The sequence below is a fragment of the Haliotis cracherodii genome, unplaced genomic scaffold (assembly GCF_022045235.1).
Source record: "Haliotis cracherodii isolate W230 unplaced genomic scaffold, xgHalCrac1.p SCAF_17, whole genome shotgun sequence".
Lineage (NCBI taxonomy): Eukaryota > Metazoa > Mollusca > Gastropoda > Lepetellida > Haliotidae > Haliotis > Haliotis cracherodii.
This window is the reverse complement of record NW_027266272.1, coordinates 29,252,454-29,270,711: the sequence shown is the minus strand read 5'-3', so window position 1 is coordinate 29,270,711 and position 18,258 is coordinate 29,252,454. Positions and strand designations below refer to the sequence as shown.

Sequence of the window (18,258 nt, the reverse complement as noted above, 5' to 3'; positions counted from 1 at the left end):
GGTTTCGGTGATGAATAGTATTTCCTAAGTATTGTAAGATGTCGGGAATGTATGGAATACTGTAAGGGGTAATATTCCATAGAAATACCATTATCATACTGTGTTTTCCCACAAAGCACTAGCTAGGCAAGAGAGCGAGCGAGCGTGCGAGCGTCGCAGTGAGGGAGTGAGTTAAAGTACTCACGGAAATGAAAAAAACACTGTTTTTTCGACCTCAGATCTTAAATAAATGAACTTAATATACAAAATATGTAAATATTCAAACAACTAAATTAGTACTAATTGGGCCGTGGCACAGCGTATCAAATGATTTTATGCCTTTTTACACGTAAAAGTGTGTAAAAATGTGAATAAAACAGACTATTGTGAAACTGGGCATAACCAGGTGTAAGTAGATCAAGGTGACCTATGACACCTTGACGACAGGTGAGAACAGGCGCGTAATGCCTATAGTCTGTTTCTGCTATGTCAATTTGGACTTAGTTTTATTTTTGAATGTTGAAAGTGCCGACAAATTACCTCCAGTAAAGTACATTTTGTATTGTTCACTGAGATCAAACTAGCAAATCCAGACTAGTACTTTTCGAGTTGTTTTGTTATTTCGTATTTACAGCTACGTAACACTTTGTGTCGATTTTTAAATTGAGAAAAAACAGTTTTATTTCATTTCCGTGAGTACTTTAGTCATCAAGTACTTCAGCTGCATCACTGCGACCTCCGTCTTGACCAGTCTGACCAGTTGTTTCCCGTTATCCTCACCGGATCTGAAGAAGCGACTACGACCACTACAAATGGCCAGAAGAGCACCACTTAACATACCTCACGTACTATACGCAATCTCATTAAAATCAGACCTCAGTTAGCGAGAACTAAGATCTGATTTTAATGAGATTGGTACAATACGTTGCGGTGGCAGCATTTTGAAGTATGTAATTTAAAACCTCCTTTTACATACACATTGACAATCAGGGCAAATCATGACAACGAATATATTCAGATGGCAAGGCGTATTTAGAAGAGTTTCTGGTGAAAAACTGACGGGAGAAAGCCTTCATATAAACCAAGGCTGTTTCAAGGTAACCATAGATCGTGCCTGTGTTGGTCTGGACCGCCTCTAGGGGTAGCGGGTGTGCCCACGATAGCGGGAGGGCGTGGGTTCGATCCCCGGTCGCGTCATGCCAATAGACGTTAAAATATGGTACTTGTTGTTACCCTGCCTGGCGCTCGGCATCATGTGGTTAAAACAAGGACTGGTCGGCTCAGAGTCAGTATACTGTGTCTGAGAGGCAATAATCTTGGACGCGACGTTGAACTCCATTTCACTTCACCTGTGTTGGTCACCCGAAAACCTTATTTGCTCAGTGATATTATGTAAGCAGTATGCTTTTGGAGCGCTTCTTTTTCATCTGTTAGTAACCAATTGGCGCTAGTAGATAGATTGACATCCAAAAGTTAATGATTAAATTTAGTCTAAGTAAGGATCGATAGGATTTATGGATGAACAACTTCTTTATTACAATTAAGAGCGACGTTTCGGTGTAGGTTCTAACACCGTTATGAAGCATGTGATGATAACGGTGTTAGAACCTACACCGAAACGTCGCTCTGAATTGTTATAAAGAAGTTGTTCATCCATTAATCCTATCCTTACTTAGTACTCCAACTTCTAAATGACTCTCGAAGAAATCAATTTAGTAGTCTGGTCAGACAGTAAGCGAGTTTAGTTTAACGCCACTTTGAATATTAATATTTAAGTTTATCACGACATGTCAGCTTCATTGTGTAGTAAAGCACGAACTGGTGCAGGTCTCAGACGTTTCCTCTCGGTGAAACCCACGAGCACGGGTATGGTGCTGACAAACCAAGATACATGTCATGGCGAACTGGAATTCGAACCAACGATCATAGGTTTCTGGCACACCTCATATGAGTGAGTGAGTTGCGTTTAACGCCGCTTTTAACAGTATTCCAGTTATATCGCGGCGTGTCAGCATAATGTGGGAGGAAGGCCCGAAGTGATGCAGGTCTCAGACGTTTACCACTTCGGTGAAACCCACGAGCACGGATATAGTCCTGACAAACCTGGAAACATAATCGGGGCGAACCGGGATACGAACCCACTATCATAGGTTTCTGGTGTGCCCAAGGGACGCAACTCTGTACAGCGCCTTAGACGACTGTGCCACCTGCGGCCCCCACAGTAAATTTTGCACATGAGACTACTAGGCAACTGGTAACCCCTGTGAAGTAGGAAACACCAAGGGACATTCAATCATATATGTTTTTTAATCAACAATGGTTCCCTGATGGGAAGATCTAGCCTGTTGACAGTATCTATTTTGCTTATGTTCATAAGACTGTAAAAGTAGTGCCGAAATTTGCCCAATGATGAAATGTCTGACATGAAATTGTTGATTATTGCTTTAAGGGTTCAAATAAGGGTTAGGGGTCACACAAGTAACTTTATTGCATATGTTTTTTATATTGAGTTATTGCGTTTTATTGACTCCCCTGAAAGGTGGCGAATGATCTGGCGCAGTGAATGTGTCACGCACTGTGGTGGAGCTGAGGACACCACTGTCCGGAGCCTTACACTGGTCCCAGCATTACTTCCGGTTCAAGATGCCCATCATGGCGGATCAGGTAGTTTTGTTTAGTCATGTTGTGTTTTGTTATAATCATTCTTCAGATGCTCATATTACTGTTTTTTTCATTTCAATAAACAAATCCTTATTCAACTTTCACTTTCAATAGATGCAAATTAGTAGACTGTTGGGACCGGCTGATGTAGTAAATGTTAGTTGTTCTACGGAATCTGTACATAAGCAACAGTGAGGCCAAAGACTTTCAAAATCAGACAGCAAAAACAGATAGATTTCCGGCTGTAAAGACAATTATCGTGAAACATATACATGAACGCGACCCGGTAATCGAAATGAATTTCCAGTACATGTTGTAGACAGGAGAATATGTTTTTAGCAGTTTTCTCATCACTCCTTCAGTCCCGTCACCTGTTTTCGTGGAAAACGCTCTTTGTGATATTTGCTTTCACTCTGTATTACGCTTAATGGAGAAATTTAGCATGGTTTTTACGCCGCTTTTAGCAATATTCCAGCAATATCACGGCGTGGGACACCAGAAATGGGCTTCACACATTATACCCATGTCACTGTCAGCATGGTCAGACCCTGCAACTTCTAAAGTCTCTTAGTCCCAATAGCATGAATAGCAGCCTGGCAGTTTTCTTTATTTCAAACACTGGGTGTCATTGTTCATCATGATGATTGGTGTCACCAAATCTGTAAGTCTAAGTCTAAGATTTACATTTTGATTGATTTGTGATGCCACGGTAAATAGCAATAATTGATGATTATTATCCATGTTATCAGTTTGTTCCAACTAATCGTTCTGATCATAAGTGAATCACACAGGTGAGGGATCATTTATGAACCACAAGCGACCACATTTAGATCATGATAGAATAAGATATACCATGTATATACATTGGATATGTATGACTCGGACCTTTTTGTCTGCAGAGGATGGATGTTGATGTAGCAACTAATCATGAGGGAATCAAACAGTACTACATCAGTAAAATTGAAGAGCTGCAAGTAAGTACCCATCCTTTTAACACTGTTTAATGAGCCTGAGGCCAGTCCATGGTGGTATTATGTTGTGGACACAGTCAATATGGTCTGTTCATCACCATGATCACAACTACTCTTGTCTTCATCAACCTTTAACACATTTAACATGTTTGAGTGGACAATGTGATATTTGCTTTCAAACTTTTGTCTTATTTAGAGAAATTATCATGCAACAGCCATATGATCAGCCTTAGTGAACACATGGTGAATGATACCAATCCAAAACACAATCATGTGCCAGTTACTGAATATATTTTTGTGTATTCTGCTGGAGGGCCAAGTTATAAATATTTAGGGACATATCTCTCACATTTTACAAGAAGACAACAAAAATCGGGAAGTTAGTATTTCAAGTTCTCTACCTGAAAATGCTAAAGTATGTTGTAATCACACTATAAAATACACACGTAGGCAAAGTTTTCTGTCAAAGACCAGCTAATTGTGTTCAAATTTTGCACATTTTTCTCAAATTGACCATTTAATTGTTTATTTTTATTTTTCCTTTCATGTCATTCAATAACTGGTATAACTATCAATAACTGTACTTAATCTTGTTTTATTATTTTAATAAATAACACTTGTAGACATGTTTTTGTGCTACATGCACAAAATCCGTTATCCGTGGACAAGACGTCACACATATTAGTGATCCCTGCTTAAGAAGTCACTTGTACGCATAGCAGGGACCTGTCTCATCTACACATTTCATCCTCTACTGCTTATGGGTCGCAAGTACTGTGATTGCTTGTCATAGATGACTAAATCAAATCCAATGGTCAGGGCTCAGTGACTTGGTTGGTTGCATTTCATCGTTATTCCAATGGTGTGGGAGGTTGCTCATAATATGAATCGATAAACCAGTAGTTTATCTGACCCAGACTCACTGATTTACCATGTGTACAGGCCGCTGTGGTATAGCTGAAATTATACTGCCTGCATTTTCAAACTACAACACATGATCTCTGACCTGACTGATTGTGCATCAATGTGATCTGACAGGCTGGATTGTTGCTACTGATCTGCTATATTTTATATGACCTCCATGTTCATGATAATGTTTTTATATTCCAGAAAATTACTGTTGAGTTACAGAGTGTCATAACATGGTTAGTCATATGAAGACTTAAAGTTTGTTGGTATGTTACAAGGATTTAAAGTAAGACTTTGGGTTTATTTTCAGCTTGTGGTCACTGAAAAGACCCAGAACTTAAGACGATTAGAAGCACAGAGAAATGAATTGAATGCAAAAGGTAAAAGACAAATTTCTGATGCCGTTTCATTATTATTCTGGGGCGGTCAAGAAGCATTGTGGTTAAAGCGTTCGCTCGTTGCGCCAATGATCCGGGTTCGATTCCCGACATGAGTACAATGTGTGAAGCCCATTTCTGGTGTCCCCGGCAGTGATATTGCTGGAATATTGCTAAAAGTGGCGTAAAACCGTACTCACTCACTCATTATTACAGATAGACTTGATCCCTAGCAACCTAAGCTGGTTATAAATGCAATCAGGTGGTCAGTTTTGGTGACTTGATTGGAAGCCTGATCATATTATCAGTTAAGACTCGATTATTTACAGGCTGTTGTCATATAACTGGAATATTGCTGAGTGATAACCACACAGACTCACCTCATTTATTCAGTGCATTGTAACATCTTTGATAAATGCCATGGGTCTTCTCACAATCTTTCAACCATAGCCACTTTTGGAAGTGACATAATAAGTCAATAACTTCCCACAAAACATCTCTTGCACATGAGTGTAATTTTGATTGGACAGCTACATTTAGTGTCAGCTCTCGAACTGGACTCATAACGAAGCTGTTGTAGCTATGAGCTGATGAGACCAGGGTTTATATCATGAAAGATTGGAGATATTATCATTGATAATACGCTGGATAAGTAATTATATATGTTTTGTTGAGCAATTGCAAGCGTTTTGCATGGGGTATAGCTAACTCTTCTTGCTTCATCAGTGAGGATGTTGAGAGAGGAGTTGCAGCTGCTGCAAGAACAGGGATCATATGTTGGAGAAGTAGTTAAACCTATGGACAAAAAGAAGGTGCTGGTGAAGGTATGTCAGATTAAGTGAACAGGTTATTCGGTGTCTAGCCGGGAGCGCCACATTTCAGAAATGGCTATTGCCGGTAGAGCCACATTTACAGCTGAGTGCATTTCACCTATTCTAGCGGGTAATTAATTAATCCGATTACCGATACCTTTAAATGAGTGTCCCACATTTAAATTACTAAGCGTGGTGTTCTTTAGAGATACCTTTAAATGAGTATCTCACATTTAAATTACTAAGCGTGGTGTTCTTTAGAGATACCTTTAAATGAGTATCTCACATTTAAATTACTAAGCGTGTTCTTTAGAGATCAAAGGCCGTCTTAATTGACATTGAGTTCATCCTGTTATTCATAACATATTTAAGTGATGTCGTGTTCACTCCATATCATAACCATGGCAAACGCACAAGTTCAAATAAAGTTCGTTGAAAGTGTCAGAGGAGGCGTACATTTATACTATGATGGCTTTAAGTTTCGGTGTAAGAGCAGTCGTGGTGAAAGAAGATACTGGTCCTGTATTGTCAAGGAGTGCACTGCAAGGATCACAACTCTGGGTGAGTTGCTCCACGCCATTGAGATCACGGGTCACTCCCACGACCCACAACCATTCGAGTTTGAGGTTGATGCCTTTAAGGCTAGACTGATGGAGAGAGCGAGGACAGAAACGACCCCTATACCCACTATCTACGGAGAGGAGATATCCAGACTACGCCAACATCATGACATCGTCTCAGATGCCCTCCTGACGCAGATACCAGCCCTGAAGTCTCTCACCACTATCCTCTACCGCCAGAGACACAAGACCTTGCCCCGCCTTCCTGACAGCAGACCCCAGATCCAGCTGGAGGAGAAGTACTCCCAGACTGAGGGAGGCGACCAGTTCCTACACCGTGTTAGTGACGACATCCTCATCTTCACTACAGACAAGAACATTGAACATTTGTGTACTGCAGACATTGTATTTTGTGATGGTACATTTTATGCCTGTCCCAAGTTGTTTGATCAGATTTATTGTTTACACGCTGAGGTGTTTGGCCATATGTTTCCATTAGTTTACTGTTTGTTGTCCAATCGAAAAAAAGAGTGTTATGTCAACATGTTTCAGTACCTATGCGATTGTGCTAGTAGAGGAGGTCTAGAGTTTGCCCCACTTACAATTCAATTGGACTTTGAACGTGCAGCTCACAATGCCGTGACTGATGTATTTCCTGGGACATTAGTTAGAGGGTGTTTCTTTCACTTCACCCAATGTATCTGGAGGAAGGTGCAGAAAGAAGGTCTGGTGATGGACTATAAGGAAGATGAGGAGGTGAAGAAGCTGGTGAGAAGAGCTGCTGCCCTCCCTCTAGTACCTCGTGACAAAGTGGATGATGTGTGGCTTGATGCCATTGCTGACTCTCCTGCTGGCCCTAAAGTGACTGCTTTCATGGACTACGTGACAACCAGTTGGGTTCAAGGACAGGCCTTCATGCCAGAGATTTGGAACCATTTCGAAAACCAAGGCCACCGTACCAACAATCACCTGGAAGGGTGGCACAACAAGATAAAGAAACTTGCCAAGAAGTGCCACCCGAACATCTACGAGGTAGTGAAGCTATTTCAGCGAGAGCAGTCCCTCAAAGAGGTTGCAGTCCTGAGACTCTCTCACCAGTGGTCAGAACCTTCACGAAGAAAGAAGTACAAGGCAATCGATGCACGTATTGCGTCCCTCAAGATCCAGCTCCTGAACCAACACCTGAGTGAGATGGAATATGCTGACCACGTGGGCGACCTCCTTCATCTGCAGTTATGATCCATTATGATATTCATATGCTATTCATATTCATCAATGTAAAGTTCAGATGAATATGTTATCCTTGTTGAATAAGAAATGATAAAACAAGACTTGTTTTGTTATATACGGTAACCTGTTAGAATCACAAAGCATGTTTTGACAGCATAGCCGTGAGAGCCACATTATACAATCACGCAACCATAACCATTGCCGGGAGCGCCACATCAATTTGGGCTATCTATTTTCGAAATGTGGCTTTGCCGGCCTGTAACCGGTTATTCTCAATCACTACAGCCTGTCTTTGTGCCTTATATAACTAACAGACTAAACTGTTACATGCCCTGTGTATTGACCAGCTGTTGATGCTCCTCTAGGCATGGATGGCCCATTCTTATTCGCTGCCACAATTTGCTGTGCAGAGTTGTGTCCCTTACATCATGTTTGCGAATGTAATGATTCACCAAATGTATCACGATACTCTGTGCAGTGAAGGTCGTGTATCAATACAAAAGGACACAAGTAGATAAAGGTATGGTATGGTTTGCAATGTTAAATGGTATGAACATAAATGGTAAAACAATGTTCTGCTTGTGCGCAAGAGGCCTCAAGTCCCTCTTTTATTAACTCACCTGAATCTGTTAAATGTGTTTAGGTTGCATTTGAGCTACTATTCATTTCTTTTGATACTCGAAATGTTTCCTTGTCCATTGTTAAGGTGTCAAGTTTTCTTGTCTTATTGTATTGCAACCTGTTGAGGTATGTGTCATATTGCAAGTATAGGGGCGGTCGGGTAGCCTAGTGGTTAAAGCGTTTGCTCGCCATGCCGAAGACCCGGGTTTGATTCCCGACATGGGTACAATGTGTGAAGCCCATTTCTGATGTCCCCCGCCATGATATTGCTGGAATATTGCTAAAAGCGGCGTAAAACCATACTCACTCACTATTGCAAGTATATAACTAGTCCCGTGCCAGAATCCTAGAATCATGAGTTTGAGTCCCAGATCTGTCCGGCTTGTGGTTCTTGTTTTGTCAGCAGCATACCTTCATGTTCTGGGTTTTACCAAAGTTGCAAATGTTTTAAGAAATGCATCCCTTGCCTGAGTTGCCTCCTCAATTAAGGTGACACGCCTTGACTAACAGGCATTCAAACCTGCATTAGACCAAACACTCCACACAGATTTCTGTTTGTCTGCTTTTTGCCTAATGTTAGCTTACATGGCCAAATGAAACATGCATACTCTGTGTTCTGAAGATAATGCTGTTACGTAAAGGCTCTACTGTATTACATGTACATGAAATATTTGCCGAATTTAAAAAAAAAGTATTTTCTTTACAGGTTCATCCAGAAGGAAAGTTTGTTGTTGATTTAGACAAGAACATAGACATCAATACTGTCACACCTAATTGTAGAGTTGCTCTCAGAAATGACAGCTATGTTCTCCACAAGATCTTGCCAAACAAGGTAAGCAGACTGAAATGTCTAGGGCTAGTGTTACCTCCGCTGCTGTCATGAAACAAATTGTTACATCTGATTGCATAATCCAATTAGAAAAATCCTAGAATAATCAATCATGTTCACCACAAAATATTGATTGCACTGGCCTCGTCAGCCGAGCCACATAGAATATGGAGAGTTTCACACCAAAACAAATCACGATCATTATATGAGATATTATCTAACCTTACATCAAAATACTACTTTCTGATTGGTTATGTGAATGCGTGGGCAATTATTTTCCATGTAGCCAGCTCATATATTCCACTGAGAAATCAATCGGAACATGCCTTAGATAACTTGCTTATCTCGCATAAGTATTGTTGAGCTGAAATGAACCGATGTTTATCCGAATGCATTGGATAAAGGGAAGTTAGCCAGTTTGCTTCATCTACTAGGTCAGTAATAGGAGTCAAAATGGCTGAATCAAAGCATTTTTCTCAGTCAAACTTCAGACATATATTCCGGGTCTGTATGAATGGATGTCTGGGAGATAAATTCTTTGTCAACCGATACCTCCGGTAAATGTGGTTTCATGTACCCTGTGTGTGAGCCTATGTCCCAACAGCTCGGGGTACAAAGGCTCACACACGGGATGCATCACACCATATACCCCTCGAGATCAGTTGACAACCTATGTTGTAACACCCTAGTTCAAATGTGTTCCCCTACATGATGGCTTATTGCAAATATCAGTATAAACATAGTTGATAGTAAAATTATTCTCTCACACTTGCTGAAAGCTGAAAGGGGGGTAAAATTCATGCTCTTTCCATTATTAAAAGGTCATTGAGAACAGACCTCCAAAATCAATTCAGTTGCAAAACACTTTTAAATATCACAATATATGTATGACATAAGAGTAATAAATAACAAGATCGCACTTACCATGATTACTTAGCCTTTGAGAATAAAAAAAAGGATGCGGATGTGTTCATTTTTATGTTTGTTTAATCCGACGCACCATTGTTTTAGGTTGATCCATTAGTGAGTCTGATGATGGTGGAGAAGGTTCCAGACTCTACGTACGAGATGGTCGGAGGTCTGGACAAGCAGATAAAAGAGATCAAGGAAGTTATTGAACTCCCTGTTAAACACCCAGAGCTGTTCGAAGCCCTTGGTATAGCTCAGCCCAAGGTAAGGATATTAATGAATTTGAATATTGTTGTCCATTTAAACCAACATGTGACCTTCAGTGAGCACCATGACACAACTACTACATGTGTAAAACGGACAACAGAAAGAAGTACCACTGGAAGCACATGTAGCATTTTAAAACTATAGTGGATAGAGCTTCCGTCTGAAGGGTTCTTACAGGATTGAAAAAGCCTTGAATTTTATGGATCTCTTGGAAAGCCTTGATTTTTAGTGTAAACCTTGAAAAGCCTTGAAAATCTCCAAAATAGCTTAAAGCCTTGAATTTGTACAAAATGACATATACTTGTTAATCAAAGTATTTACAAATGATTAATGCACACCAAAATATGTACCAATGATGTTTAAGTGAGATTGATCCAAGTGATAGATTGGGGTGCCAAAGACCCTGAAGAATTCAGAAGCGACTTAATTTATTTTTTTGTCGGAAAATGTGTGATGCTCATACTGCTTTGTAGGTCTTATGACTAATATATTGTATGCTGGGTTTAATACAATATTGACAGACAAAGGCTTATAACCCAACTAAAAAAGCCTTGAAAATGACAGTTGGCAGCCATGAAAAGGCCTTGAATTTTAGTGTTCCATATGTGTATTAACTCTGGTCTGGTGAGAGGAAGGTTGATCGTTAGATCCCCTGGCCTGGTCATACTAAAAGACGTTAAAAGATGGTACTTGTTATTACCCTGCCTGTGGCATGACACTAAGGAAATAAATGAAGCACCCTCTGACTCGAAGGGAGTATCAGTGTAAAACTGTAGCATGGTATCTCAGTGGGATGACACTATAAGTCCAGACTAGTGCACACAGCCACACACCTGCCTGTATGTCGCTATATGAGTGAAATAATCTTGAACATGATGTTTAACCCCATTTCACTTCACCTCAACATGCTCAGTGTATAGCGAGTGAATCTCTTCTTGACAGGGAGTACTGTTGTATGGGCCTCCTGGAACAGGCAAGACTCTTCTGGCCCGAGCTGTGGCCCATCACACTGAATGCACTTTCATCAGAGTGTCTGGTTCAGAACTTGTACAGAAGTTTATTGGCGAGGGCTCAAGGATGGTTAGAGAGCTCTTCGTCATGGCAAGGTATTGTGGGAAAATGTTTTATTTGAGAAAAGATGAACCAAGTCATACTTATCCTGCTAATCATTGACTTGCACTATATTTTAGAGACAAGTCAAACAAAGTTGTTCACATGTAAGCAGTGTTAGTAATTCAGGAAGTCATGGATTCTAATAGAATAGTGTGTTCATAATAGAATAGTGTGTTCATAATAGAATAGTGTGTTCATAATAGAATAGTGTGTTCATAATAGAACAGTATGTTCATCATGTACAAGTTTTAAGAATGTTTGCCTACATAGCAATCAGTCTAGTCACTTGATTGATGGAGCTTGAAAAAGTGCTGGAATATTGCAGGTAGAAGATCTTAAGACTTATTTAAACTTGACCAAACTATCCAGCAGCCCAATTTTAATTATATTTTTAATTTATTCTTTCGTCATGTTGATATTGTTGAAATAGTCAATACCTCGAACAACATGCCTATCATGCTGATATTTGGGACTGCTAGTTTTGATACAGTTGTGATGTCATTGACACCCAAAACAATTTAGACCAAAGAATTAATCATGTCAATGTGAAATCTTGTGTCCCTGAAATTGGTTTTAATAGCGTTAACCCTAAACCTTTGTCATTCACTGTCCTTTGTGTTGCAGGGAACATGCACCCTCTATTATCTTCATGGACGAGATTGACTCAATTGGATCATCACGTTTAGAAGGTGGCTCCGGAGGTAGGCAACAGTAATTACAAATCGAAATTAGATTGAGTGCATTACTGTAACATGAAGAAACAATGAATAATAAGACAGAGGGCGCTTCCCCTGTGCATGATTTTCAAGGATACAAGCTGACTTCATTTTGTAAAGTAATTGGTAGCTTATGTGTAAAAACACAAAGACTTGTTATAATGATTCAATGCTGTCTTGTGCGTGCGGTTTGAGAGGAACGGGTCTTACTACCAAACTGTCCCCTAATGGGATTCCGGGTAAGAGTGAGTCCCCAGCAACCTATGCTGGTCGTAAGAGATGACTAAATGCATTGGGCGGTCAGGGTCTGTGACTTGCTTGATTGCATCATGTGGGGGCGGTGGGGTGGCCTAGTGGTTAAAGCGTTTGCTCGTCATGCCGAGGACCCAGGTTCGATTCCCCACATGGGTACAATGTGTGAAGCCCATTTCTGGTGTCTCCCACCATGATATTGCTGGATTAGTGCTGAAAGCAGCTTAAGACATTACTAACTCACTCTCTCACTGATTGCATCGTGTGAAATAGGCTCCTGTCTGGACATGCTGGTAGCCCATGGCTACTTTATTTTCTTTCTAGCTAGTGAAAATGAAATCCTAATTTTCTGTCAAGCAATAAGATATACACCTTCCTCGCTTCCCCCTTCGAGCCCTCCCCTTTCCACCTCCAAAGCGCCTCTGTGGTCTAGTCGAAGAGCGTCCGCCCAGAGACTTTGATCCCACTTCATACCTAAAGACGTTAAGATATGCTACTTCCTGTTACCCTGTCTGGCGCTCGACAATAAGGGGCCAAAAGAAGGACTTGTCTGCTCTGAAACAGTAGTTGTGTATGAATAGGGTATTCATGTTGAACTGTTGCATGATATCTCTGGTTTATCACTATAAATCTGCATTAGTCCGGATTAGTACAAGCACACGCACGCACGCACACACGTGTACACACACGTGCATGCATGTCGCTATAAACATGCATGAAACATGGATGTGACATTAAACCCCATTTCACCTCACCTCACCCTCCTTCCTAACCCACCACTTACTTGCATAAGTTAGCACCCAGTTGACCCCTCACGACAGTTGACTCCCAGCAGCCTCAGCAGGGCAGTGTGAGACAGCGGGTAGAACTAGAAGACTAGCACTCCTGTAGGAACAAATCTGAAATTTGTTTGATAGTGTGCATCTTTACATACTCTTGTTACAGGTGACAGTGAGGTGCAAAGGACTATGCTGGAGCTACTTAATCAGTTGGATGGTTTTGAACCGAAGCAAAACATCAAAGTAAGGAGCTGATGCACAAGTTGTCTCCCTTGGAGCAATATTAGTTTGAAGCATTACTAGATGACAAGCATTGGTGATCTGTGAGACTTAATCTTTGACTGTTAGATCTAACTAGACTCATGCAGTGCGCATGGTGAGGATGTATGTTGAATGGAATAGCATTGCTTGTCACACCAAAGACTTGGTTTCAATTCCCCACATGGGGACAATGTGTGAAGCCCATTTCTGGTGTCCCCCACTGTGATATTGCTGGAATATTTCTGAAAGAGGCGTAAAACCATACTCACTCACCCCAATAACTATCAGTTTGTGTCCAAGATTTGTTCATGTTCAAACATAAGGAGCCACTACCTAAACAATGCTAAACAATCTGTAATCATACCCTTTAACACCTTAGCCTTACCTATGCATGTAGAGGTATTATGTGTCCCAAACCTGCGGTTGTTGAAACAGACAGTCTAATTCTCATTGATATGAACATATGAGTTTCATTATATGTAAAGGTTTGCTCATTTATTGAGTTATCCAGATCACTGGGTCAGACAGAGAGCCCTTATCGTACCTTGTCCTCACGACATGTTCATCAGGTTCAAGATGGCCACTTTTGGAGCAGTAGTATGTTAACATGCAGCCTACATGTTCATGTAGAACCTGTCTTGATTGTCACATCTGGACAAATTGTTAGAAAATGTTTAGGAAATGTGTGCAAGATCCATCTCAATAATGAACATGATGAAACACAATTCTGATCTTGTGATGATTGTGGTCAGCTTGATATCCCAACTTGTCTATGTTAAGTTCACTTTCTCTGGCGTATACTTTGTGACCCTCCCAGTTGAATTTGGAGAGCTGGGTTGTCATTTTATGTAATTCAGTTACAGATATTTCCAACTCTACTAAGTCATTCATTTCTACTTACAGGTTATTATGGCCACCAACAGAATTGACATCCTTGACTCAGCTTTACTACGTCCGGGACGGATAGACAGAAAGATAGAATTTCCCCCACCCAACGAGGAGGTGGGTGCTTGTTTGCTTTACTCCACAGCAGTAAGATAGAGAAGCAAAGATCCTTTAAAGCTCGCCTCAAAATTGACTTGGACAATTCATAACCTGTGTACAATGGTGTACTTCCTTTATACTTCTTGGGATGATTGGGTGACAGTGAAGGTTAAGGTCACAGTGTGAACTTGGCATCAAATAAGCTGGTGGACACAATAGCTAGAGTATACATGATTGTCATTTGATGGGATTTTTTGATATATCACTGATTATGTGGTATCTTAAAAATAATGGTTTGAATATGTCATGTATGTGAAAGCAAACATGGATTCCACCATTAAGACCTAGTGAAATGTTAGACTCAACTAGTGTCACATTATCCATCACTTCCACAATGACCACAGAGTACACATAGTTTGTAATGGTGGCATGGAAGACGAACTAATGTTGTCTACATTTTAGTATCATGTCTATGTTTGAACCCGTAAATAGAACCGAGTAGGTTCCTCTCCTTAATACATGTGCCTGTGTCAGTGGGACACACATCCTTCTGAACAATCATGACAATATATATATATAAGCTGCAGGGCCATGACACTGTTCCTATGTAGCATGTACACTACATGACTGTTACTGTCTTCTCAGGCTCGTCTAGACATCCTGAAAATCCACTCAAGAAAAATGAACCTGACCCGGGGCATCAATTTACGCAAAATTGCTGAAATGATGCCAGGTGCATCAGGTGCTGAAGTTAAGGTAAATATATGTGACAAAAAAGTAGGTTATATGAAATGTTCTTTCTTTCAACCTTTTGGGGATTACTGGCAGAATTGGTCCCAGGTCCCCCAAGCTTGTCACAATAGCTACGAGGGGGATTGATAGAAATACTTGACCTAAAGACTTAATCATTTAAACACATAATTCCCTGCCTCATTGCACGATCCTGAAGTTTGTCCATTTTCCAAATTTCACAGACCCCTGCTTATTTTACAGACTCGTCACAGCGAAACAATTTGCTAAAGAAATTTGTGGATATACCTCTATGACGTGTCTTTATGTAAGACTTCACTATTAGGTTCAGAACACATCACATCAGTCAGCCCTCGTATTAATGAGGGTTGGGTTGTTTTAGTGTGTGATCTGGCTTATGAATTGCTCATGTGGTCAACCACTGACCAAGGTTTAATTAACTTGAAAATTGACAACTGCTCTATTTCTTTCTTAGAGCTTATGCTTATGGTGCTCTCTGTCAACCTTATACATGTATTATCCTTGTGCCAAATTCAGAAAGACAAAAGGATTATTTATATATTTGTTCCATGCATGTTGTTTTCAAAACATGGGGATTTCAGGTCAGAATAGATTGCATGTGATCATACTCCCGAGGTAGATAGTTACTCATGCTTTCAGACACTACTAGTTTACCTGGCCCATACGCATTTATGTACAGTCAAAATGTAGCTTGAATATTGCAGACTGGCCATTGAGCTTAGTTCACTCACTAACTGAAACATATATGTATCGCTATTTCATGGATTTATGAAATGTCACAGTAATCTTGGAACGAGACGTAAAACCCCTTTTCGTCTCGCCTCCCCACCTCGACACAGAGTTGTCTTTAAATCTGTTTTGATTCACATTGTCCATTACAACAGTAGGAAGCACAGGTGGCCCAGTGGTAATTCACTGTGCAGAGTTGCATTTCTTAGGCATGCCAGTGGTCATGGGTTCGAATGCCAGATTCCCTGATTGTTTCTAGGTTTGTCAGCATCATATGCTACTTGTGGGTTTCACCACCAAAGGTCAAAGGCCTGCATCATATCAGGCCTTCACACGCCTTGATCTATGACAGAAACACTGTATACAGCAGCATAAAACCCAACTCCCTCACTCATTAAGACAGGAAACAAGTAATATCTGGCTGAATTCAGCGAAGATAATAATGTATGTCTTTCTGTGCAGGGTGTATGTACAGAGGCAGGGATGTATGCCTTGAGAGAGAGGAGAGTGCACGTCACACAGGAAGACTTTGAACTGGCTGTAGCAAAGGTAGGTTTTCTTTACCAGTGTTGTGTTCAGGATATGGAATTGCGAGTATCTAGTAATTCTGTCAACAATAATCCTCTAACAGAAATATACACTGTGTCCTTGTGTGAACATCTATTCTGTTGCATGATGGTTACACTAGTGTAGCTAATGAGATTTGAGTGATCAAACTGTGAGACCTGACTGTGTCAACATGCACTGATGTTGTTGATTGTTGCTCATGTTATCAACCACCAGTTTGTTCAATCCAGTTTCCTCTGATACTGTTTGAATATTGCTGTCTGATGTCAAGCAGCACAAACTCAACCAACTCATCGCCACTGATATGTTTTGATTAATCGTTTGATTAACTAAAGGATTTAGTTACCATCAGATTTTCATCCATTACTTTTTTTAAATGTGAATTTCTTTCTTGTTTATAATGGCTTTAAACAAACTGTTCAGCATGTTAAGAGCATCTTCATGCATTAAGGGTCTGGCGATGTGGCTCACATGAAGCTTTGTTTGGATTTTGAAAAGTTTCCATTTCATCAAATAGGGGATGAAGGGAAAGTGCAAGTTTTCATCTGTGGTAACCTGAAGAAAAAAACATAATGAGAGACAGGGTGTTTGATACTGAGGCGCGATGATTATCTGACATGTGTTTTGTCATGGCCTCATGTTATGCCTTTCTGTTGCAGATCATGTTGAAGGATGCAGAGAAAAACATTTCAATTAAGAAACAGTGGAAGTAATTCTCTGCATACATGAAGAGACCGGAGTGTCACATGCCTGGAAAACAAATTTGAGAATGTTTGTTTCCAAGCACTGTGCTTATTTAAGCAAAACACCATATGTAGTATGCATGTCATGTTTGTAGTCAGTCAGTTATGTTCATTGACATCATTTTGTATAATATGTGACCTTGCAGTTGATTCCGCTGGCTGGCTTGACATGCCCATGTTTATGGTGATTTTCTGTCATCAGAATGTTGTTTCTATCTCAGAAATAAAAGGTATATGTACATACTGTTGTTAGTTAGTCACCATGAGAACCAAGTCAAGTCAACTATTATACAAGCCCACCTGTCTTAGTGTAGATAATGACAATGATTAAACCAGGGTTTACACTGATGTCACATAGATACTTGCTCATGTGGATTCCAGGTTAGAATTGACCGTCTCTGTGGTCTAGTGGTCCGTCTAGAGATGTCTGGGGTTTGATCCCCAGCTGCATCATACCAAAAGACGTTGAAAGATGGTACTTGTTGTTACCTAGTCCGGCGCTCTGCATTAAGGGGCTAAAACAAGGACTGGTTGGCTCGGAGTCAGTATACTGTGTCTGAGTGGGGTATTCATGTTCAACTGCAGCATGATATCTCATTGGGCTAGCACTGTAAAATCGACAACAGTCTGGTCTAGTACAAGCAGGGAGCCACACACACAAACACACACGCATGCAGGTTGCTGTATAAATTCAATAGCCTTTGATACAACATTAAATCCCATTTCACCTCACCTCCAGGTTAGAATTGGTCCTCAGCAATTGAGGCAGTTAAAAGGATCAAGTGGTCAGGCTCTGTCATTTTACCCTGGCGGCATGGACAAAGTTTACAATATCAATCACTGGTCCAGTGGGGGGAACTGTTTGAAAATATGTCCTGAATGAATACAACTATTGATGACATGTACAAACATGAGTTCCCTGACATGTAGTTTTGATTCAAAACATTGTAATTAGATGTAAATATTTACTCTATCAGAAATCTGCCGGTAGAGCGGAAAGTCTGGTTTGATTCCCTGACCATGTCATACCAAAAGATGGTACTTGTTACCCTGCCTGGTGCTGGGCTTTAGGGGGATAAAACAAGCATTGGTCTGCTTGGTATTCTGTGTCTGAGTGGTGTATCTATGTTAATCTACAACTTGGTGTCTCACTTAGCTGGCACTATAAAACCAGCTTAAGCAGACACACATGCAAGGGCAAGTGTAGTAATCTTGAAC

At 40.5% G+C, this 18,258-nt stretch overlaps 1 protein-coding gene across 1 annotated transcript; it reads left to right on the top strand.

Moving 5' to 3' along the window:
* Positions 1–2,582: 2,582 nt before the first annotated feature.
* On the top strand, positions 2,583–17,296 carry LOC139465044 (26S proteasome regulatory subunit 8). Its single transcript, XM_071246736.1, has 13 exons — positions 2,583–2,643; positions 3,540–3,614; positions 4,831–4,900; positions 5,624–5,721; positions 8,827–8,952; positions 9,961–10,122; positions 11,068–11,231; positions 11,863–11,939; positions 13,152–13,228; positions 14,150–14,248; positions 14,876–14,986; positions 16,193–16,279; positions 16,957–17,296. The coding sequence occupies exons 1-13, from the start codon at positions 2,623–2,625 to the stop codon at positions 17,008–17,010; spliced, it is 1,221 nt and encodes a 406-aa protein (XP_071102837.1). The 5' UTR covers positions 2,583–2,622; the 3' UTR covers positions 17,011–17,296.
* Positions 17,297–18,258: the final 962 nt, after the last annotated feature.

Bases quoted from the DNA above. Each gene is read 5' to 3' on its own strand.
- LOC139465044 (XM_071246736.1), top strand. From the start codon at position 2,623: ATGCCCATCATGGCGGATCAG. The intron at 11,940-13,151 runs GTAGGCAACAGT...CTCTTGTTACAG, and splicing joins TTTAGAAGGTGGCTCCGGAG to GTGACAGTGAGGTGCAAAGG. The intron at 14,987-16,192 runs GTAAATATATGT...CTTTCTGTGCAG, and splicing joins CATCAGGTGCTGAAGTTAAG to GGTGTATGTACAGAGGCAGG.